This window comes from Pan paniscus, chromosome 3, assembly GCF_029289425.2.
Source record: "Pan paniscus chromosome 3, NHGRI_mPanPan1-v2.0_pri, whole genome shotgun sequence".
Lineage (NCBI taxonomy): Eukaryota > Metazoa > Chordata > Mammalia > Primates > Hominidae > Pan > Pan paniscus.
This window is the reverse complement of record NC_073252.2, coordinates 75746052-75771904: the sequence shown is the minus strand read 5'-3', so window position 1 is coordinate 75771904 and position 25853 is coordinate 75746052. Positions and strand designations below refer to the sequence as shown.

The window sequence follows — 25853 nt, the reverse complement described above, 5'->3', positions numbered from 1 at the left end:
AGATCTTCTCAGCTTAGTGGCTGAAGACTGACGCTGCCCGATCGCCTCAGAAGCTTCTGGACCATCACAGACACTCTGGGTAACTCTTACAGTGGAGGGTAAGTCTGTCTCCTTCTAAATTAATATGGAGGCTACCCACTCCACATTACCTTATTTTCAACGACCTGTTTCCCTTGCCCCCATAACTGTTGTGGGTATTGATGGCCAGGCTTCTAAACCTCTTAAAACTCCCCAACTCTGATGCCAGCTTGGACAACATTCTTTTATGCACTCCTTTTTAGTTATCCCCACCTGCCCAGCTCCCTTATTAGATCAAGACATTTTAACTAAATTATCTGCTTCCCTGACTATTCCTAAGCTACAGCCACACCTCATTGCCACCCTTCTTCCCAACCCAAAGCCTCCTTCACATCTTCCTCTTGTATCCCTCCACCTTAACGCACAGGTACGGGACACCTCTACTCCCTCCCTAGCAACCGATCAATGCCCCTTACCATCCCATTAAAACCTAATCACCCTTACCCCGCTCAATGCCAATATCCCATCCCACAGCACGCTTTAAAAGGATTAAAGCCTGTTATCACTCGCCTGTTACAGCATGGCCTTTTAAAGCCTATAAACTCTCCTTACAATTCCCCCATTTTACCTTGTCAAAAACCTGACAAGTCTTATAGGTTAGTTCAGGATCTGTGCCTTAGCAACCAAATTGTCTTGCCTAGCCACCCTGTGGTGCCAAACCCATATACTCTATCCTCAATACCTCCCTCCACAACCCATTATTCTGTCCTAGCAAACCTAGCTGACCCCATAGATCCTAATTCCTTTCGCCACTCCTCTTTCCATTCCTTAAAAACAGCCCTAGAAGCTGCCACCATGCTAGCTCTCCCTAACTCATCCCAACCCTTTTCATTACACACAGCCAAAGTACTGGGCTCTGCGGTCAAAATTCTTACACAAGAGCCGGAACCGTGCCCTGTAGCCTTTCTGTCCAAACAACTTGATCTTACTATTTTAGGCTGGCCATCATGTCTCCGTGCGGAGGCTGCCGCCGCCCTAATACTTTTAGAGGCCCTAAAAATCACAAACTATGCTCAACTAACTCTCTACAGTTCTCATAACTTCCAAAATCTATTTTCTTCCTCCCACCTGACGCATATACTTTCTGCTCCCTGGCTCCTTCAGCTATACTCACTCTCTGAGTCTCCCACAATTACCATTGTTTCTGGCCTGGACTTCAATCCGGCCTCCCACATTATTCTGGATACCACACCTGACCCCCATGACTGTATCTCTCTGATCCACTTGACATTCACTCCATTTCCCCATATTTCCTTCTTTCCTCTTCCCCATCCTGATCACACTCGGTTTATTGATGGCAGTTCCACCAGGCCTAATCGCCACTCACCAACAAAGGCAGGCTATGCTATAGTATCTTCCACATCTATCATTGAGGCTACCGCTCTGCCCCTCTCCACTACCTCTCAGCAAGCCGAACTCGCTGCCTTAACTTGAGCCCTCACTCTTGCAAAAGGACTACGCATCAATATCTATACTGACTCGAAATATGCCTTCCATATCCTGCACCACCATGCTGTTATATGGGCTGAAAGAGGTTTCCTCACTGTGCAAGGGTCCTCCATCATTAATTCCTCTTTAATAAAAACTCTTCTCAAGGCCGCTTTACTTCCAAAGGAAGCTGGAGTCATTCACTGCAAGGGCCATCAAAAGGTGTCAGATCTCATCGTTCAGGGCAATGCTTATGCTGATAAGGTAGCTAAAAAAGCAGCTAGCGTTCCAACTTCTGTCCCTCATGGCCAGTTTTTCTCCTTCTCGTCAGTCACTCCCACCTACTCTGCCACTGAAACTTCCACCTATCAATCTCTTCCTACACAAGGCAAATGGTTCTTGGACCAAGGAAAATATCTCCTTCCAGCCTCACAGGCCCATTCTATTCTGTCGTCATTTCATAACCTCTTCCATGTAGGTTACAAGCCACTAGCCCATCTCTTAAAACCTCTCATTTCCTTTCCATCGTGAAAATCTATCCCCAATCCACCACTCTTGCCTCCCTCTTGGAGTGGATAGATGATCTTTGCTGACAGAACACACTCCAATACTTTCACCCTGATGAAGTCTTATTCTTTACTTTTATACTCATTCTTATTCTTGTTCCCGTTCTTATGCCACCCACTACCTCTCCCCAGCTATCTCTATCACACTATCAATCACACTCACTCTCTCCTAGCCATTTCTAATCCTTCTTTAACAAACAATTGCTGGCTTTGCATTTCTTTTTCCTCCAAAATCACTGAGGCCCTGACTTACTCACTGCTAAAAAAAGGGGACTCCGTATATTTTTAAATAAAGAGCGTTGTTTTTCTCTAACTCAATCTGGCCTGGTATATGACAACATAATAAAACTCAAGGATAGAGCCCAAAAATTCGCCAACCAAGCAAGTAATTATGCTGAACCCCCTTAGGCACTCTCTAATTGGATGTCCTGGGTCCTCCCAATTCTCAGTCCTTTAATACCTGTTTTTCTCCTTCTTTTATTCAGACCTTCTAACTTCTGTTTAGTTTCTCAATTCATACAAAACTGTATCCAGGCCATCACCAATCATTCTATATGACAAATGTTTCTTCTAACAACCCCACAATATCACCCCTTACCACAAAATCTTCCTTCAACTTAACCTCTCCCACTCTAGGTTCCCACGCCGCCCCTAATCCCGTTCAAAGCAGCCCTGAGAAACATCGTCCATTATGTCTCCATACCACCCGCCCCCCCAAAATTTTTGCTGCCCCAACACTTCAACACTATTTTATGTTATTTTTCTTATTAATATAAGAAGACAGGAATGTCAGGCCTCTGAGCCCAAGCTAAGACATCATATCCCCTGTGACCTGCACATATACATCCAGATGGCCTGAAGCAACTGAAGATCCACAAAAGAAGTGAAAATAGCCTTAACTGATGACACTCCACCACTGTGATGTTTCTGCCCCACCTTAACTGATCAATGTACTTTGTAATCTCCCCCACCCTTAAGAAGGTTCTTTGTAATTCTCCCCACCCTTGAGAATGTACTTTGTGAGATCCACCCCCGCCCACAAAACATTGCTCCTAACTCCACCGCCTATCCCAAAATCTGTAAGAACTAATGATAATCTCACCACCCTTTGCTGACTCTCTTTTCAGACTCAGCCCGCCTGCACCCAGGTGAAATAAACAGCCTTGTCGCTCACACAAAGCCTGTTTGGTGGTCTCTTCGCACGGATGCATGAGACACTTAGGACCAACAGGTAGAAAAGGGGTAAAGGCCGGGCGCAATAGCTCACGCCTGTGATCCCAGCACTTTGGGATACCGAGAAGGGCGGATCACTTGAGCCTAGAAGTTCGAGACCAGCCTGAGCAACATGGTGAAAACCCATCTCTACAAAAATTACAAAAATCAGCCAGGTGTGATGGTGCTGCACACATGTGGTCCCAGCTACTTGGGAAGCTGAGGTGGGAGGATCACTCGAGCCTGGGAGGTCAAGGCTGCAGTGAACGTGTCACTGCACTCCACCGTGGGCAACAGAGTAAGACCCTGTCTCAAAAAATAAAAATAAAAATAGGAATTGTTTTAAAAAACAAGAAGAAAGGGGTAAAAGAAAATCACCTGCTGATGGATGATAACACAACTGGAGAAACAAGAAGAGATAAGGAACCAGCATTTGTGGATCCTCACTTTGGGTCTGATCCCATGTTGTGTCTTGCTTTTATTACCTTACTTAATCTGCACAACAAGCCTATATGGCGGCTTGGACTACTTTCTTTTTACATATGAAAACTAAAGCTTACAGAGGTGAAGAAATGTAAATCTATACTAGGAAATGATGGAGCTCGGATCTGAAACCAGGATTAAATGGCCTTCAATTTCCTGTTCTTTTCATCATGCTATAGAACTATTATAATACTATCACAAAAAAACAATTTTTTTTGTTTTTTTTTGTTTGGCTCACATCTGTAATCACAACACTGGGAGGTGGAGGTGGATGGATCACTTGAGGTCAGGAATTTGAGACCAGCCTGGCCAACATGGTGAAACCCCAACTCTACTAAAAATACAAAAATTAGCCAGGCATGGTGGTGTGCACCTATAGCCCCAGCTACTTGGGAGACTGAGGTAGGAAAATTGCTTGAACCCGGGAGGTGGAGGTTGCAGTGAGCCAAGAGTGTGCCACTGCACTCCAGCCTGGGTGACAGAATGAGACTCTGTCTCAAAAAAAAAGAATTTTTGTCAAGAACTTTTCTTTTTTACAGAGATGTTACGGATATTTTACAGATATTATTCTGAGATGAATAAAGGAATGGCCCTAGTATCCATCTACTAAACAAAGCTGGAAAACAGAGATAATAAATCTTTATACACCTCCTCCTCTGCCCTTCACCTTTTTTATTTCCTAGTATGCCAAACTCTTGACAGTTTTTGTCTTTTAAGTATCATTTTAATCTGTTTACTTCTCTTTCTTGTCTACTTTTATGCCTTTCTCTTCTTGACTAATGCAGTCACTTCACTAAATCCACCCTTCTTCCTTTCACTTTAAAATCTTAATGGTTTCATTTCAATTATATTTTACATACATTTGTTGTTAATTTCAAGGCCATTCATGATTTTATAATGAAAAATTTTTGTAAATCAAACTTTTTTACAGATATTATCCTGAGACAAATAACATATGTATGACATGCAAGTTTTCTTAGCCACTAACAAGGCTATCGGCCTTGAATAATCAACTTACTCTAAAACTACGATTAATGTGTTCAAGAAAAGAAAGTAGAAAGCTGGATGAAAAAACGAAGAATTTCAAAAGAAAACTGGAATCTATTTTAAAAAACAGCAAATGGACACCCTAGAATTGAAAAATACAGTATCTCATATTAAAAACTCAGGTCACAGAAGATAGGTGCAAATCCTTCTATAAACCACCACACCAATACTATGTTCTAAATATTTACAGAGAAATGAATGTCAGCCAGCTGTTGACAAAACACATTTTCTAAGGATTCTAGCATATCTTTACAGTGCTACCTCTGCATTTTTAAGGCTCAAAGTTTACATTTTTATGAGTATCCTCTTTTATGATGAAAACTTAGTAATGCGGTTTAATTTTAATTAAAAACAAATTGTCACTAGTGTTAATAATAATGGCAGTAATTTACATAAGAATCTGTTTAAGTTTCAAGGCCAAAGCATTCTTTAAAATGGAACTGCAGTAAATGTATTCATCTAGTTATGAGAAATCTTTTATGCAGGACCCCTTTTGTAAAGGGACTGAAATAAGATTTCAAAAAGGTCAAACCTATTTCATTATTCTGTATCTTATAATGGGGAAGATAGTGAAGAAGGGGCAAAAACCACAAATTAAATGCCTAGGGCTGGATAAAGAAAACCCAGTTCTTTCATTCAGAGTTCCTGTCCCATCTTTACTGCATGGGACATGCACTCATTACATGTCATTCTCAATCTCTCTAAAAGTAAATACACAAGTTTCAAGAAAGGATCTAATACTAGAAGAAAAATAACTTTACCAGAAGTCATGTAAACTTATTTGCTAGGGAGTAGGAACCTAATAAATAACTTTTCAAAGACAGGATGTTGATTTTCATTTGTTTTTATAAAAGCAAAACAGAAGCAAAGGCAATATATCAACTCTTGGTTGTCCAACTATAACTTTGTATAAAATCTGCTTAAAATGTATATTTTTCTCCTATACCCACTTTACCTGCTTTACAGTTTCTTTCCTTTACTGTTTGTGTCTTCAAGAAATACAAAGTTATTTAAATATTAAGAAAAAATACTTACAAAGAAAAATCTGCTAAAAAACTAAAGTACTGCAAGCATAATAATGCTTGGATATTGTTACCATTTATCAATCAACTGGACAAATTAGGTAAATTATAACCCATAGGCCTGAATTTCCTAACTCATGAAATCTTTTAAATTCCTTCCAAAGCTCTAAAACCTCTCTCTCTGCTGGTAGGTATAAAGTCAAATTTTAATAATAAAAAATAGCTTGATTTTTGTAGCTCTTTAAAATAGTAGGAAAAGCATGAAATTTTGAGCTGTAAGATTGGAATTCTAGTTTGGCTTAACTTTATAAACTGGGAGATCTCAAATAGGTTACTTGACTTCTGAGCCTCAGTTTTCTCATCCTTAAAATAATCTGAATATCTGATTTGTAATTTTGTAAGAATACAGTACATGTAAATTGATTAACTCCATCCCTGGTAAAGAGTGAGTAAGGACTCAACTTTCTGATGTTACCATGATATTTTCCACATAGGGTGTTATGAAGATTAAATTAAAAGAGAATGTATGTAATGTGCCTTGCTAATAGCCGGTATACAATAATTATCTTTCTCTTCATTTGTTCCTTGTAGTCTATTATTTCATTGCATATCAACACATATTTTCCATTTTATAGCAAAATCTTTCAAGTTAAACATCAGGAATTGAGCCATTTGGAATAACTGGTATTATAAACTAAGTGTTTCTATCTTAAATTACATTTAAGTAGGTGCAAAAGTCAAACATCGACTGGGCGCAGCAGCTCACGCCTGTAATCCCAGCACTCTGGGGGGCCGAGGTGGGCAGATCATGAGGTCAGAAGATTAAGACCATCCTGGCCAACATGGTGAAACCCTGTCTCTACTAAAATACAAAAAATTAGCCAGGCGTGGTGGTGTGCACCTATAGCCCCAGCTACTCTGGAGGCTGAGGCAGGACAATCACTCGAACTGGGGAGGTGGAGATTGCAGTGAGCCAACATCGCGCCACTGCACTCCAGCCTGGTGACAGAGCGAGACTCCATCTCAAAGAAAAAAAAAAAAAAAAAAAGTCAAACATCAAATATGATGTGAAAGGTTTTATTAAGTGTAAAAGTAAGATGTTTCTGATTTAAATACAAACCATAACTCAAGTTTGTTTCTCTAAATTTACTCGATAGAAATTTCTCTATGTTCTATTTTATATTGCTAAGTCTATCACTGTACATTAGAACAGTATAAACATCCCCTGCACAAGAAAGATCAGGTTACTGAAAAACCTCTGTAATAAAATCATATGAAAGACAAAAAATATAGGGTAATGAAGATTAAGACCATTATTGACCACATGAATATTTGTTATATTTACCAAAATAAGGCAAATTGGATAGCATTCTAAAAAAATAGCATTGATTTTCCACATCTTCAATCAATAACAATAGCAGTTATACGACTACATTTCATTCATCATTCCTTGTTCACTAGAAATTACTTTGGATTCTCACTTCACTAGAATTTCAATATAATTTCAAATTTGTTCTGCCTTGTTGCAATATCTGTAATATGTTGTTAGAGGTATTTTTCTTTATCTGATTCTTCATCTAAATGTTTCTTTCTCATTTTATGACTCAGAGTTACTGACTATAAGGTCAATCCCAAACACAGAGTAAATCAGTTCTGAAAGTTTTGGATAATTTTTAATACATCGGTATAACTGAATAAGGATATTTTATATTCCTCCCATATACCAATATTCTTAGCTTTCTGCTTATGATTCCCCCAGGTTCACTTTCCTTTGAATTTCTTTAAGTCTTACAAAGTTGCATTCTAACTTAAAAACAAAACTTTACTATTCACTTCTCCCATTTAGATTCTCAACACTACTATACCCCTAACCAGAGTAAGTCACAATTATTGGATAACTAAACTTGAACTTGAGAGCAAAGATATTCAGAAGAAACATAAGTAAACTAGAATCTCAACTAAAAAAAAATACAGTGAACTGGATTACCATTTATTTGTATGCATACAAAATACTTTACATGAGAGAAATACAGGCATCTTAGCAAAGGTTTCAAAAACTAAATAGCAATTATCTTTAAAAAAATTCAGAAAAGAAAAAACCTAAGAAACCTATATTAAAATATTTATTACAATGATGGCCAGGTGCGGTGGCTCATGCCTGTAATCCCAGCACTTTGGGAGGCCGAGGCTGGAGGATTGCTTGAACCCAGGAGTTAAAGACCAGCTGGGGTAACCCAGAGAGACCTCATTTCTACAAAAATGTTTTGTTTTAAATTGGCCAGGCATGGTGGTGTGTGCCTATAGTCCCGCCTACTTGGGAGGGTGAGGTGGGAGATCACTTGAGCCCAGGAGGTCCAGGCTGCAGTGAGCCATGATCATGCCACTGCACTCCACTCTGGGCAAGAGAGTCCCTATCTCAAAAGAAAAAAATATATATATACACACACACACACACACACACAATATATAAATGTATAAATCTATATTTATAAAATATATAAATATATATACACACATATATATGTTTATATTTACTAAAATGCTAATTTTTTTTTTTTTTTTTTTTTGAGACGAAGTTTTGCTCCTGTTGCCCAGGCTGGAGTGCAATGGCACGATCTCGGCTCACTGTAACCTCTGCCTCCCAGGTTCAAGTGATTCTCCTGCCTCCGCCTCCCAAAGTGCTGGGATTACAGGCATGAGCCACCGCACCTGGCCTAAAATGCTAATTCTTAGGCTTTAAAATAAAAATTAACATTGAGAATTTTTTTTTTTTTTTTTTTGAGACGGAGTCTCACTCTGTCGCCTAGGCTGGAGTGCAGTGGCGCAATCTTGGCTCACTGCAACCTTTGCCTCCGCCTCCCAGATTAAAGCAATTCTCCTGCCTCAGCCTCTTGTGTAGCTGGGATTACAGGTGCATGCCACCACTCCTGGATTCTTTTTAAAGCATGGAAATATAAATGGTTTATAGACCTATAAAGCTCAATTTTCAGACGATTACACATTTTTGGAACTGGAAAATATGTGAAAAATCAGCTGGCCTGTCCTTTGCTCAGATTAAAAGGAAAGGAAAAAAAAAAAAACCTAACGCTGAGAGAGGTTTTAAGCAACTCTCTCAAGGTCACCCAGCTTCAAACATTGGTTTACTATCCTTTATACTGTATCACACTGCTCCTACAGCAGTAGGAGCTCCTATTACTTATTCTAAAAGGCAAGATGCTTCTATTTATCAGGGAATCTTCTTCTTATTAGTAAGCACCATATCTTATGAAACATTATGATCTTACTAATGCCAGGATTTTAAAGGCCAGATGAATACATTTATTCAACAAATATTTATTGAACACCAAGTAGATGCTAGGCACTGTGACAGCACTGAGGATACAGTAGTTAAGAAGACAAACACTGAGAATAATAATACTAAAATGATAATAACAATAACTACATTGAACTAAGCACCTACAGTGGTGCCATCTCGGCTCACTGCAACCTCCACCTCCTGGGTTCAAGCGATTCTGCTGTCTCAGCCTTCTGAGTAGCTGGGATTACAGGCACCTGTCACCACGCCCAGCTAATTTTTGTATTTTTAGTAGAGACGGGGTTTCACCATGTTGGCCAGGCTGGTCTTGAACGCCTGGTCTCAAGCAATCCACTTGCCTCGGCCTCTCAAAGTGCTGGGATTACAGGAGTGAGCCACAGTACCCGGCCCACTTGCTCTAATTCTTAAAACAACACTACAAAGAAGGTTTTAGAGTGAGTGGTTTGATAAGTGTCACAGTCCAATCCAGCTAGTTCTAGCACCAAAATGCAAGTTCTAGCCACCACATGTTACAGGCCACTTCCCTATTCCTAAATGAATGATTTCCTGATATAATTTTAAATATAAATAAAAGCACAAAGGAAATGAAAATATGCAATATTTTTAATAAATCCATATAGGGACCACTTTTAGAAAGTGGCATAATTCTGGTTAGCATATCTAAAAGAGTAAAGCATTTTTATAAAGGAGATAAGACAACTAACAAGGTTAAGAAGTTGGTGTATCCTCTCCCTCCCCCTCCCCTTCCCCCTCTCCCTCCCCCTCCCCCCTCTCCCTCCCCCTCCGCTTCCCCCTCCCCTCCCCCCTCCCCCTCCCCCTCCGCTTCCCCCTCCCCCTCCCCCTCCCTCTCCCTCTACGGTCTCCCTCTCCCCACGGTCTCCCTCTCCCCACGGTCTCCCTCTGATGCCAAGCCGAAGCTGGACTGTACTGCTGCCATCTCGGCTCACTGCAACCTCCCTGCCTGATTCTCCTGCCTCAGCCTGCCGAGTGCCTGCGATTGCAGGCGCACGCCGCCACGCCTGACTGGTTTTCGTATTTTTTTGGTGGAGACGGGGTTTCGCTGTGTTGGCCGGGCCGGTCTCCAGCTCCCAACTGCGAGTGATCCGCCAGCCTCAGCCTCCCGAGGTGCCGGGATTGCAGATGGAGTCTCGTTCAAAGTAAATTTCAGAGAAAAATACAGGTCAATTTTATAATGATAAAGAGGTCAATCACAAAAATCCTGAAAATTTATATACCTAATTACAGAGTGCCAAAATACATACAGCATAAGCTGCATGAATAAATACACAAACCCAAAATTATAGTCAATCCATAGAAATGCATTTAAGGAACTGAGAAACTGCCAAAAGTAGAAGTACTATTATTTTATGATCTCACACTACTGTAGGATAGATTCTGTTCTGCTACATACTTGTCAACATTTAGTATAGTCTTTTAAAGAGTTTGGGTATGTGTCCCCTCTAAATCTCATGTTGAAATGTAATCCCCAGTGTTGGAGGTGGGGCCTCGTGGAAGGTGATTGGATCATGGGGGCAGATAACTTCACAGGTTGGTGCTGAGTTCTCTCAAGATCCGGTTTTTTAAAAGTGTGTGGCACCTCTCCCAACCCCCTTGCTCCTGCTCTGCCATATGAGATGCCTGCTTCTTTTCATCATCCACCATGATTATAAGCTCTCTGAGTCCTCCCCAGAAGCTGAGCAGATGCCAGTGCCATGCTTCTTGTACCACCTGTAGAACCATGAGCCAATTAAACCTCTTCATTATAAATTATCCAGTCTCAGGTATTTCCTTATAGCAATGCAAGAACAGACTAACACAGTCTTTTTAATTTCAGTCCTTCTAATAAGTATGTAATGTTATCATTATGGTTTTAATCTGCATTTTTCCTAATGGTTAGTGATGTTGAGCATCTGAAAAAATGCTAATTTTTCATTTACATATCTTTTTTGGTGAGGTGTCTGTTCTAAATTTTTGCTCAATGTTTCTTGAATTGTTTTCTTATTGTTGAGTTTTGAGAATTCTTTATATATTCTGGACAAAAGTATCTGCTTTGCAAAGATTTCTCCCAGTCAGTAGTTTGTCTTTAAATCCTCCAATAGTTTTCAAAAACGGAAATTTTTAACTTTTATGGAGTCCAATTTGTCTGGTGTTCTTTTAGGGATTGTGCTACTAATGTTATACCTAGTAATTCTTCCTAAGCCCAGGTCACAAGGATTTTTCTCCTATGTTTTCTTCTAGAGTTTTATAGGTTTAGGTTTTACATTTTGAGTTAAACTTTCTATTAATATACGGTTTAATGTACAGATTGAAGGATTTTAAAAAAATATATAGGCATTTAATTTTACCAATTACATCTCTTTAAAAGACTGTTCTTTCTTTACTGAATTGCCTTTCTACCTTTGGTGGAAATCAGTTCATAAAGGGGTCTATTTTTTGGCTCTGTCTCTTCTGTTTATCTGTTTGTCTATCTTGATGCAAGTACCACACTACTTTGAGTATTGTAGCTTTATAATTATGTCTTGAAATTGGGTAGTGTTGGTTCTCCAACTTTGTATTCCCTTTTCAGAGTTGTTTTGCTTTTGTAGGTTGTCTGTATTCCATATGAATTTTAGAATCAGTCTGTCAATTTCTTAAAAAAAAAAAAAAAAAAAAAAGTCCTGCTGGGAATTTAGTTTGGATTGCACTACATCTATGGATCAGTTTGGAGAAATTGGCCACTTAAAAGTATTTCCTCGCCAGACGCGGTGGCTCATGCCTGTAATCCCAACACTTTGGGAGGCTGAGGTGGACAGATCACCTCAGGTCGGGGGTTCCAGACCAGCCTGACCAATATCGAGAAACCCTATCTCTACTAAAAATGCAAAATTAGCCAGGCGTGGTGGTGCACACCTGTAATTCCAGCTACTCGGGAGGCTAAGGCAGGAGAATCGCTTGAACCTGGGAGGCAGAGGTTGTGGTGAGCTGAGATCACACCAATCCAGTTCAGCCTGGGCAACAAGAGCAAAACTCTGTCTCAAAAAAAAAAAAAAAAAAAAAAAGTATTTCCTCTTCTGACACATGAACCAATATTTTCTCCCATTTACTTAAGTCTTTTAAGTTTCTTTCTAAGTGGTATTTTGTAGATTTTAGTGTGTCTTATATATTTTTTTTCAGCTTTCTCTGTAAGTACCTAGCATTTTTATGCTATTTTAAAATTGTTTTTCATTTTAATTTTTTATTTTTTGTTGATAGGGTATAGCTTTGCTAAACTCACCTGTTAGTTTCAAGAGTTTCTTTAAAGATTCTATTGAATTTTCTTCATAGACAAACATGTCATCTGCCCATCAAGACAGTATTATTACTATACTTGTTGCTTTTTCTTGCCTTACTGCCCTGGCTAGAATCTCCAGAATAACATTGATTAGTAGTAGTGAGAACATACTCTTGGCTTGTTCTTGATCTTAGAAGAAATGCATTCAGACCTTCATTATTAAGTGTCATGTTAACTGTAGGGTTTTTGTAGATGTCCTTTATCAGCTTGAGGAAGTTTTATTCTATTAGGCTGTGAGAGTGTTAATCAAGTATACATGCTGGATTTTGTCAAATGCTTTTTCTGCCACTTTAGAGATTGTTGTGTGGTTTTTCTTTTTAGTTTAGAAATATGTTGAGTTACATTCATTGCATTTTTGGATGTTAAACCAACCTTACTTACCTTCCTGGGAAGGACAATGTACTTGGCCATGTGTGTTTTTCTTTTCATGTTTTTGTTGGACTTGATAGGCTAAACGTCTGTTTAGAAGTTTTATATCTATGTTCATGAGGAACATTTTTCTGTAGACTTTTCTTTTAGAATATCTCTGTCTGGTTTTGGCCTCAGGGTAACGATGGCCTCATAAAGTGAGCTGGGAAGGGTTCTTTTCTCTTGATTTTCTAGAAGAGTTTGTGTAGAACAGGCATTACTTCTTCCTTAAATTTTGTAAGAATACACCAGTAAAGGCATCTGGGCCTGGAATTTTCTTTGTTGGAAGTTTTTAAATTACAAATTCAATTTACTTAATTGATATGGGACTTTTCAAGTCATCTATTTTATCTTGGTTAAGCTTTACAGTTTTTGTTTTTCAAGGAATTTGTCCACTTTAAGGTGTTGAATTACAGGCATAGAGTTTATAGTATTCATTAATCATTCTTTTACTATCTTTAAAACCTCTTAGTCTCATCACCTGTTTCATTCCTGAAACTTAATTTATCTCTTTCTTTCTCTTTTCCCCACTCTGGCTAGAGATTTATTAATTTTATTGATCTTCTCAAAGGTTTGATTATTTCTATTGATTTTATGCTTTATATTTCATAGGTTTCAGTCTGACCATTATTTTTTCCCCCTCCTTACTTTGGATTTAATTTGCTCTTGTTTTTCTAATTTCTTAAGATGAAAACAGAGGTCATGGATTTGAGGCTTTCTAGTGTAGACTTTCAGTGGTATAAATTTCCTTCCTTGAACACTGCTTTAGTAGTATGACACAAATTTCGACATTTTGTGCTTTAATCTTCGTTTAATTCATTCTGCTTTTAAATTTCCCTTTTGATTTCTTTGACCAATGAGTTATTTAGAAGCATTTTATTTAGCTTTCAAATATTTGGGGATTTTCTAGCGATTTTTCATTTACTGATTTTTAATTTAATTTTATTGTGGTCAGATAACCCACTTTGTATGTTTTGAATCCCTTTAAATTTATTAAGACTTGTTTAATTACTTTGAATAAGAACTATCTCAGTGATCTGTATGTACTTGAAAAGAATGTGTATTTTGCCTATTGTTGGTTAGAGTGTTTTATAAATGTCAATTGGGTTAAGTTGGCTGATATCTGTAGGGATTTTCTGTCTACTAGTTCTATCAGTTATCAAGACAGTGGTACTAAAATCTCGTTAGGCTGTTCTTGCATTGCTATAAAGAAATTCCTGAGACTAGATAATTTATAATGAAGAGGTTTAATTGGACAAGCTGTACAAGAAGCATGGCACTGGCATCTGCTCAGCTTCTGGGGAGTACTCAGGGAGCTTATAATAATGGTGGAAGATGAAAGGCAGCAGGCATCTCATATGGCAGAGCAGGAGCAACGGGGTTGGGGGAGGTGCCACACACTTTTAAAAAACCAGCTCTTGAGAGAACTCAGCACCAACCTGTGAAGTTATCTGCCCCCATGATCCAATCACCTTCCACGAGGCCCCATCTCCAACACTGGGGATTACATTTCAACATGAGATTTAGAGGGGACACATACCCCAATTCTTTAAAAGACTATACTAAATGTTGACAAGTATGTAGCAGAACAGAATCTATCCTACAGTACCGTGAGATCATAAAATAATAGTACCTCCACTTTTGGCAGTTTCTCAGTTCCTTAAATGCATTTCCATGGATTGTCCCACAACCACAAAAAAAAAAAGAAAGGAAAGGAAGCTAAACATACACATGACACATGACCAAGGCATTCCACTCAGGAATTTTTACTCAAAAAAAAAAAAGTGTATGTCCCCAAAAAGACCTGAACAAGAATATTCACAGCAGCTTTATTTATACAGACCAAAATGTCCATCAGCAGGTAAATAGATAAACAAATGTGGCATATCCATATAATAAACATTATTCAGCAATAAAAGGGAATGAACTACTGATGCAACAACATTGTTGAATCTCAAAATCATAGTAAGTAAAAGAAAAAGGGGCCGGCCAAGCACGGAGGCTCACACCTGTAATCCCAGCACTTTGGGAGGCTGAGGCGGGTGGACTGCTTGAGCTCAGGAGTTTGAGAGATGAAACCCTGTCTCTACCAAAAATACAAAAATTAGCCAGGCGTGGTGATGCGCACCTGTGGCCCAAGCTACTTGGGAGGCCGAGGTAGGAGGATGAGTGGAGCCTGGGAAGTCTGGGAAGGCTGTAGTGAGCCATGATCATGCCACTGAACTCCAGCCTCAGTGACAGAATGAGACCCTATCTCAAAAATAAATAAATAAAAAATAAAACAAGAAGACAAAAAAGAATGCACATTGTATGATTTCATTTAGATAAAACTCTAGAAAATGCAAATTAATCTATAGTGCCAGAAAGCAGATCAGCACTTGCACAGGGAAGTTTCTGGAAATGATGAGTATGTTCACTATCTTGATGCACAAAAGTGTATCAAAACTCATCAAATAATATACTTTAAGTATGTGTAGTTTATTGTATGTCACTGACACTTCAATAAAGCTAGTAAAATATAAATAAAAGTTTTGAACATGCCATTACCAAAATACACTGTATTCAAGGCTGTAAAATAAAACACATTTAAAAGAACTGATATCACACCAAGTATATGCTTTAACAGTAATAAAATTAAACTAGAAATCAGTAACAGAAAAGTTTCTGGTAAATCTCCAAATATTTGGAGGTTAAACAAACTTCTTGATAATCCATGACTCAGAGAGAAAATCACAAATACTTTGAACCAAAAGAAAACAAAAATACTATATAAAAATGTGTAGGATATAGTCAAAACAGTGCTTTAGAGGGAAAGAGCATTAAATGCTTATATAAGAAAAAAAGAAAAGACAAATCAATGACTTCTACCTTAAGAAACTAAAAAACAAAAGTAAATTATATCCAAAGCAAGGAGAAGAAATAATAAAAACAAAAAATCAATGGAAGTGAAAACAGAAAAACAACACAGAAAATCAAGAATAAAGCAAGGAGTTTGCTCTCATCACTCCTATTCAGCATTTTATTAGAACTCCTACACTGTGAAAAAGAGAAGGAAAAGAAAAAGTACACAGATTGGGAATAAAACTGTCATTATTTTCTGACAACATAGTTATCTCTGTAGAAAATCCCAAGGAATCTACAAAAAAGTTCCTGGAATTTAATAAGTGAACTTGGCAAGGTTGAAGGACATGACGTTAATATGCAAAAATCAACTGTATTTTATGTACTAGCAGTGAACAACTGGAAATCAAAATTTAAAAAACAATACCATTTACAATAGCGCAAACCCAAAGAAATACTTATGTATAAAGCTAATAAAACATGAGCATAATCTATATGCTACGCAAAAAACTACAAAGCTCTAACAAAAAAAAAGTCAAAGACCTAAATACATGGAGACTATGTCATGTTCTTGGTTTAGAGGACTTAATATTGTTAAGATGTCAATTCTCTCCAATTCATCTGTAAATTGAATGTAATTCCAATCAAATACCAGTGTTTCTTATAGATATTTGACAAGCTAATTCTAAAATTTATAAAGAAAGGTAAAGAAATTAGAACAGCCAAAACAATCTTGAAAAATAAGAAAAAAATTGAAAGGCTCAATATACCTGATTTCAAAACTTACTATAAAGCTACAGTAGGCTGGACGCAGTGGCTCACATCTGTAATTCCAGCACTTTGGGAGGCCGAGATGAGAGAATCGCTTGAGCCCAGGAGTTTGAGACCAACCTGGGCAACACAGCAAGACCCTGTCTCCTTTTTAATTAAAAAAGAAAAAAAAGCTACAGTAAACTAGACATTATGATATTTAATCAAGATAGACATACAGATCAATAGAACAGAATAGAGTATGGAAAGAGACCTACACAGGTATTGTTGACTGATTTTTGACAATGTACAATGGCAATTCAAGGGAAAAAGGATAGTCTTCTCAACAAATGGTACTGGAAAACCTAGAAAGTGATATGCAAAAAAAAAAAATTTCACCCATACCTCACACTCATATAAAAACCTGAGTCAAAATGGGTCACACACCTAAAAGTAAAGAGATCACAGGAGAAAATTTTCATGACCTTGGTTTAGGCAAATTCTTAGATACAGCACAAAAGTACAATCTATTTTTTTTTCAAGCGATGAATTCATCAAAAGCAAAAGCTTTTGTTCTGCCGAAGACATTGTTGGAGAATGAAAAGACAGCTACAGACTGCAAATATATATTAGCACATATCTGCCAGGGGACTTATTTTCAGAATTATATGAAGAACTCTCAAAACTCAATAAGAAATAACAATTTTTAAATAGGCAAAATATTTCAATGAACACTTTAACAAAGAGGTACAAATGGCAAATAAGCACATGAAAAGGTGCTCAATATCATTACTCATGAGGGTAATGCAAATTAAAACCACAATGAGATGCTACTATGTATCTTTTAGAATGACTATAATTTCTATAACTAATCATATCAAGTCCTGCAAGGATGCTAAGCAATTGGATCTCTCATGCATTGCTGGCTGGAATGCAAAATGGTTCACCCACTTTGGAAAACAGTTTGGAGATTTTTTATAAATTAAACATTCACTTACCATATAACCCGGCAATCCCCTTCCTAAAAATGAAAACTTGTGTTCACACAAAAACATGCATGTGAATGTTTATGGCAAGCTTTATTCAAAAACTGGAAACTCAGTGTCTTCAACTGATAAATGGATAAACAAACTGTGATACATCCATACAATGGAATACTACTCAACAATAAAAAAGAATAAACTATTAATACATAAAAGAAAATAGATGAATCTCAAATGCACTAAGCTACATGAAAGAAGCCAGACTCAAAAAGTTATATACACTATTTTACTCCATTTATATAATATTCTAGAAAAGACAGTATTGTAGGGATAGACAACAGATCACTGGTTGCCAGGGTTTAAGAGTTGACGAGGGTTCAACTACAGAGGTAGTAAGTAAAAAACTTACTACAGCACAAGTTAAGTTTTTTATGGAAAACTGTTATGTATCTTGATTCTGGTGGTGGTTACAAAACTCTATGCGTTTATCAAAAATCACAGAACTGTTTACAAAAATTTTACTGTATATTAAAAAACAATTTTCAAAAATAGGCAAAGGTAGTTAAGAAAAAAGGCAATTTGGAAGGTCTAAAAAATAATCAAAATAACAGAACATGCTGGGCGCAGTGGCTCACGCCTGTAATCCCAGCACTTTGGGAGGCCGAGGCAGGCAGATCACCAGAGGTCAGGAGCTCAAGATCAGCCTGGCCAAAATGGTGAAACCCCGTCTCTACCAAAAATATAAAAATTAGCCGAGCACGGTGGCTCACACCTGAATCTCAGCACTTTGGGAGGCCAAAGCGGGCAGATCACCTGAGGTCAGGAGTTCAAGACCAGCCTGGCAAACATGGTGAAACCCCGTCTCTACTAAAAATACAAAAATTAGCTGGGCATAGTGTCAGGAGCCTGTAATTCCAGCTACTCCGGAGGCTGAGGCAGGAGAATCACTTGAACCGGGGAGGTGTAGGTTGTGATGAGCTGAGAGACCACACCACTGCACTCCAGCCTGGGTGATAAAAGTGAAACTCTGTCTCAAAAAAAAAAAAAAAAATTAGCTGGGTGTGGCTGCAGGTGCCTGTAATCCCAGCTACTCAGGAGGCTGAGGCAGGAGAATTGCTTGAACGTGGGAGGAGGAGGTTGCTGTGAGTAGAGATCGTGCCATTGCACTCCAGCCTGGATGACAAGAGTAAAACACCGTCTCAATAATAATAATAATAATAATAATAATAATAATAATAATAGAACAGAATAAAAACAAGGTCTTGGGAATAATATCAGGTCATAAAAAGAGGGCACTAAGTTGGGGATAGATTTTTTTTTTTTTTTTGAGACAGAACCTCCAACTCCCTGGTTCAAGCGATTCTTCTGCCTCAGCCTCCCAAGTAGCTGGGATTACAGGCACGTGCCACCATGCCAGCTAATTTTTATATTTTTAGTAGAGATGGGGTTTCACCATGTTGGCCAGGATGGTCTCGATCTCCTGACCTCGTGAGGGGATGGATTTTGAAGGCAAGACAGAACTGCAGTTTTCCAAATCAGTGAATAATGTGAAGAAAGTAAAAGCACTGAGCTGCATATCAAGTATGCCTTTGGTCCTGATTTGTCTTAGAGTCTGAGACCATTCTAACCACATAAGAGGATTTCACATCACAAGAAAGAAAACAGAAGTTCACAGGCTGGCAATTTTTTATACTCATGCCTCTCGATTGAGGGTTCTTAACATACAGTACCTAGACAGAATTCTGGGATCTGTGAAAGTGAGTGAAATGAAAATACATCTTTTTAACCACTAACTGAAATGTATTACATTTCCTTAGGTTATGAATGTATGCAACTAACTGCAATAGACTGAACAGGACCTGCACCTTCATCACTTAAAGAAATCACAGATTCTTCCTATCATATCATTATTATCATGGATTTGTTGCTATCTCATTTTGTATGCATTAATAAACATATTTATAAACCACATTAAAGTTTTCTAAAATTTTGATAACTATATTTTATATAATTGGTTTCCTTTGTAATCCATGTATTTTACCTTATGCATTTAGAATACATTAAATATTTTTAAATATACATAAAGCATCTAAGAAAGCATTCACAGGCTTCCCTAAACCATCAAAAGGATTTATGGCAAATAAAACGTTAAAAATCCCTGCTCTAGAGGGGAACATCACACACTGGGACCTGTAAGGGGTTGGGGGCTAGGGGAGGGATAGCATTAGGAGAAATGCCTAATGTAGATGATGGGCTGATGTGTGCAGCAAACCACCATGGCACGTGTATACCTATGTAACACACCTGCACATTCTGCACATGTACCCCAGAACTTAAAGTATAATTTAAAAAAAAAAAAAAGGAAAAAAAAATCCAAATTATTTTGCCTCCATCTTACAAAGCACCTCTTTCTCCAGGGCCGGTAATATCCTTCACACATGCATGAAGTGTCACTCTTACCATGGTTATGTAATAGTTTACACCCAAGGACAGATATGTATGGCTTTTTTAAAAAGCAAGTCATGTTTGTTTATGCTCCCTAGATAGTACTCCATATAAAATTAAATGCATCAAATAAATATTCCATCTAGTCATATAAAATACAAAGAGAGAACTTAAGACTGAACAGTACAATGCTAAATGAAATGTACTTTCAGAAACTACAGATTAAACTAGCTTAAAAAGTCAATCTTACATCTCACGTAAGAAGGAATTTAATGAAGGCATTTCAAAAAGGATCTCAAGTTGATATGAATGCAAAGTTTAACTCATTTACCTTTGTTTTCTAAATACACTGTACACACTGCAACATCTTGTTACTCATTTAAAGGTTTAAAAAAAGGGTATCAAAATAAAACCAACACAAACAAACAAGCCAGATCTCAAAGGTATCTACAGTATTAAAACTCTTAGGATTTTCTGGGTTACATGATGGCAATTCCCAACCAAGAGAGACATAGCAGGCATTGAAACAATGGAAATGCCCACATAGCAGAAGGGAGTGAGGGGATCCAAACTACAAGAGCGACAAAATCAACTGTGGATGCAGAGACGAAAAAATGTTCTGTAGTGCAAAGGTAATCTGGTGAGAATGATGAAAAAAAAAGAACCATTTTTAGAAAAAAGGAATATTAGAAATATTGAAGTAAATATCATAAGTCATTCTATTACAAAGGCACTAACTCCTTCCTATCAATAGAATGTACCAGTTTAAAAATTTTTAGTAGGAATATATCTTTTATTTTATAACAGAAATCAAGGGACAAAGAATTTGATCATCCATACTTCCTACTCTTATTGGTTGTCAAAATGTAGCCACATAAAACTGTTCATTCATTTTCAACTTAACAAAATTTCATTTTTGGCTGGGTGCAGTGGCTCACACCTGTAATCCCAGCACTTAGAGAGGCCAAGGAGGGCAGACTGCTCGAGTCCAGAAGTTTGAGACCACCCTGGGCAGAGAAACCCTGCCTCGGCCGGGTGCGGTGGCTCACGCCTGTAATCCCAGCACTTTGGGAGGCCGAGGCGGATGGATCACGAGGTCAGGAGATTGAGACCATCCTGGCTAACACAGTGAAAACCTGTCTCTACTAAAAATACAAAAACTTAGCCAGGTGTGGTGGTGGGCACCTACAGTCCCAGCTACTCGGGAGGCTGACACAGGAGAATGGCGTGAACCCGGGAGGTGGAGCTTGCAGTGAGCAGAGATCATGCCACTGCACTCCAGCCTGGGCAACAGAGTGAGACTCCATCTCAAAAAAAAAAAAAAAAGAAACAGTTGATCACTTGGAAGAAACTCTACAAGCCAGAAGAGAGTGGGGGCCAATATTCAACATTCTTAAAGAAAAGAATTTTCAACCCACAATTTCATATCCAGCCAAACTAAGCTTCATAAGTGAAGGAGAAATAAAATACTTTACAGACAAGCAAATGCTGAGAGATTCTGTCAGCACCAGGCCTGCCCTAAAAGAGCTCCTGAAGGAAGCACTAAACATGGAAAGGAACAACTGGTACCAGCCACTGCAAAATCATGCCAAATTGTAAAGACCATCAAAGCTAGGAAGAAACTGCATCAACTAACGAGCAAAATAACCAGCTAACATCATAATGACAGGATCAAATTCACACATAACAATACTAACCTTAAATGTAAATGGGCTAAATGCTCCAATTAAAAGGCACAGACTGGCAAACTGGATGAAGAGTCAAGACCCATCAGTGTGCTGTATTCAGGAAACACATCTCACGTGCAGAGACACATATAGGCTCAAAATAAAGGGATGGAGGAAGATCTACTAAGCAAATGGAAAACAAAAAAAGGCAGGGGTTGCAATCCTAGTCTCGGATAAAACAGACTTTAAACCAACAAAGATCAAAAGAGACAAAGAAGGCCATTACATAATGGTAAAGGGATCAATGCAACAAGAAGAACTAACTATCCTAAATACACATGCACCCAATACAGGAGCACCCAGATTCATAAAGCAAGTCCTGAGTGACCTACAAAGAGACTTACACTCCCACACAATAATGGGAGACTTTAACACCCCACTGTCAACATTAGACAGATCAACAAGACAGAAAGTTAACAAGGATATCCAGGAATTGAACGCAGCTCTGCACCAAGCAGACCTAATAGACATCTACAGAACTCTCCACCCCAAATCAACAGAATATACATTCCTTTCAGCACCACACCACACCTATTCCAAAATTGACCACATAGTTGGCAGTAAAGCACTCCTCAGCAAATGTAAAATAACAGAAATTATAACAGTCTCTCAGACCACAGTGCAATCAAACTAGAACTCAGGATTAAGAAACTCACTCAAAACTGCTCAACTACATGGAAACTGAACAACCTGCTCCTGAATGACTACTGGGTACATAATGAAATGAAGGCAGAAATAAAGATGTTCTTTGAAACCAATGAGAACAAAGACACAACATACCAGAATCTCTGGGACACATTCAAAGCAGTGTGTAGAGGGAAATTTATAGCACTAAATACCCACAAGAGAAAGCAGGAAAGATCTAAAATTGACACCCTAACATCACAATTAAAAGAACTAGAGAAGCAAGAGCAAAACACATTCAAAAGCTAGCAGAAGGCAAGAAATAACTAAGATAAGAGCAGAACTGAAGGAAATAGAGACACAAAAAACCCTTCAAAAAAATCAATGAATCCAGGAGCTGGTTTTTTGAAAAGATCAACAAAATTGATAGACCGCTAGCAAGACTAATAAAGAAGAAAAGAGAGAAGAATCAAATAGACACAATAAAAAATGATAAAGGGGATATCATCACCGATCCCACAGAAATACAAACTACCATCAGAGAATACTGTAAACACCTCTACGCAACTAAACTACAAAATCCAGAAGAAATGGATAAATTCCTCGACACATACACTCTCCCAAGACTAAACCAGGAAGAAGTTGAATGCCTGAATAGACCAATAACAGGCTCTGAAATTGAGGCAATAATTAGTAGCTTAACAATCAAAAAAAGTCCAGGACCAGATGGATTCACAGCCGAATTCTACCAGAGGTACAAGGAGGAACTGGTACCATTCCTTCTGAAATTATTCCAATCAACAGAAAAACAAGGAATCCTCCCTAACTCATTTTATGAGGCCAGCATCATCCTGATACCAAAGCCGGGCAGAGACACAACCAAAAAAGAGAATTTTAGACCAATATCCTTGATGAACATTGATGCAAAAATGCTCAATAAAATACTGGCAAACCAAATCCAGCAACACATCAAAAAGCTTATCCACCATGATCAAGTGGGCTTCATCCCTGGGATGCAAGGCTGGTTCAACATACGAAAATCAATAAACGTAATCCAGCATATAAACAGAACCAAAGACAAAAACCACATGATTATCTCAATAGATGCAGAAAAGGCCTTTGACAAAATTCAACAACCCTTCATGCTAAAAACTCTCAATAAATTAGGTATTGATGGGACATATCTCAAAATAATAAGAGCTATCTATGACAAACCCACAGCCAATATCATACTGAATGGGCAAAAACTGGAAGCATTCCCTTTGAAAACTGGCACAAGACAGGGATGCCCTCTCTCACCACGCATATTCAACATAGTGTTGGAAGTTCTGGCCAGGGTAATCAGGCAGGAGAAGGAAATAAAGGGCATTCAATTAGGAAAAGAGGAAGTCAAATTGTCCCTGTTTGCAGATGACATGATTGTATATCTAGAAAACCCCATCGTCTCAGCCGAAAATCTCCTTAAGCTGATAAGCAACTTCAGCAAAGTCTCAGGATACAAAATCAAGGTGCAAAAATCACAAGCATTCTTATACACCAATAACAGACAAACAGAGAGCCAAATCATGAGTGAACTCCCATTCACAATTGCTTCAAAGAGAATAAAATACCTAGGAATCCAACTTACAAGGGATGTGAAGGACCTCTTCAAGGAGAACTACAAACCACTGCTCAATGAAATAAAAAAGGATACGAACAAATGGAAGAACATTCCATGCTCATGGATAGCAAGAATCAATATTGTGAAAATGGACACACTGCCCATGGTAATTTATAGATTCAATGCCATCCCCATCAAGCTACCAACGACTTTCTTCACAGAATTGGAAAAAACTACTTTAAAGTTCATATGGAACCAAAAAAGAGCCCACATCGCCAAGTCAATCCTAAGCCAAAAGAACAAAGCTGGAGGCATCACGCTACCTGACTTCAAACTATACTACAAGGATACAGTAACCAAAACAGCATGGTACTGGTACCAAAACAGAGATATAGACCAATGGAACAGAACAGAGCCCTCAGAAAAAATGCCACATATCTACAACTATCTGATCTTTGACAAACCTGACAAAAACAAGAAATGGGGAAAGGATTCCCTATTTAATAAAGGGTGCTGGGAAAACTGGCTAGCCATATGTAGAAAGCTGAAACTGGATCCCTTCCTCACACCTTATACAAAAATTGATTCAAGATGGATTAAAGACTTACATGTTAGACCTAAAACCATAAAAATCCTAGAAGAAAACCTAGGCATTACCATTCAGGACATAGGCATGGGCAAGGACTTCATGTCTAAAACACCAAAAGCAATCGCAACAAAAGTCAAAACTGACAAATGGGATCTAATTAAACTAAAGAGCTTCTGAACAGCAAAAGAAACTACCATCAGAGTGAAGAGGCAACCTACAGAATGGGAGAAAATTTTTGCAATCTACTCATCTGACAAAGGGCTAATATCCAGAATCTACAATGAACTCAAACAAATTTACAAGAAAAAGCAAACAACCCCATCAAAAAGTGGGCAAAGGATATGAACAGACACTTCTCAAAAGAAGACATTTATGCAGCCAAAAAACACATGAAAAAATGCTCATCATCACTGGCCATTAGAGAAATGCAAATCAAAACCACAATGAGATACCATCTCACACCAGTTAGAATGGCGATCATTAAAAAGTCAGGAAACAACAGGTGCTGGAGAGGATGTGGAGAAATAGGAACACTTTTACACTGTTGGTGGGACTATAAACCAGTTCAATCATTGTGGAAGTCAGTGTGGCGATTCCTCAGGGATCTAGAACTTGAAATACCGTTTGACCCAGCCATCCCATTACTGGGTATATACCCAAAGGATTATAAATCATGCTGCTATAAAGACACATGCACACGTATGGTTATTGCAGCACTATTCACAATAGCAAAGACTCGGAACCAACCCAAATGTCCAACAATGGTAGACTGGATTAAGAAAATGTGGTACATATACACCATGGAATACTATGCAGCCGTAAAAAAGGATGAGTTCATGTCCTCTGTAAGGACATGGATGAAGCTGGAAACCATCATTCTCAGCAAACTATCGCAAGGACAAAAAACCAAACACCGCATATTCTCACTCATAGGTGGGAATTGAACAATGAGAACACATGGACACAGGAAGGGGAACACCACACACCTGGGACTGTTGTGGGGTGGGGGGAGGGGGGAGGGATAGCATTAGGAGATATACCTAATGTTAAATGACGAGTTAATGGGTGCAGCACACCAACATGGCACATGTATACGTATGTAACTAACCTGCACGTTGTGCACATGTACCCTAAATCTTAAAGTATAATAATTAAAAAAAAGAAACCCTGTCTCTATTTTTTTAAATACGTTTTTTAAAAAATAAAATTTATTTATTTAAAAAAAATTTTTTTAAGTATCATTTTTATACATATAAATACAATTTTTAAAAATTTTAACAAGAATATAATACATTCAATCTATAATAATTTGTCATATCTCTACCAACATCTTAAAATTTTGTTTATTTGTTTGTTGAGACAGAGTTTCACTATTGTTGCCCAGGCTGGAGTGCAATGGCACGATCTCAGCTCACTGCAACCTT

At 38.1% G+C, this 25853-nt stretch overlaps 1 protein-coding gene across 3 annotated transcripts in view; it reads right to left on the bottom strand.

Annotated features, from left to right (window-relative positions):
- CHIC2 (cysteine rich hydrophobic domain 2) overlaps positions 1-25853 on the bottom strand; it is a 59825-nt gene that overhangs the window by 13560 nt on the left and 20412 nt on the right. The window contains exon 4 of one of the 3 annotated variants that reach the window (XM_055111560.2): positions 10015-10299. The exons of the other annotated variants lie outside the window; for them this stretch is intronic. Coding sequence (XP_054967535.2) covers positions 10096-10299 — 204 coding nt within the window. The 3' untranslated portion in view covers positions 10015-10095. Of the gene's footprint in view, positions 1-10014; positions 10300-25853 lie in introns of those variants that run through there. 3 annotated transcript variants of the gene reach the window in all.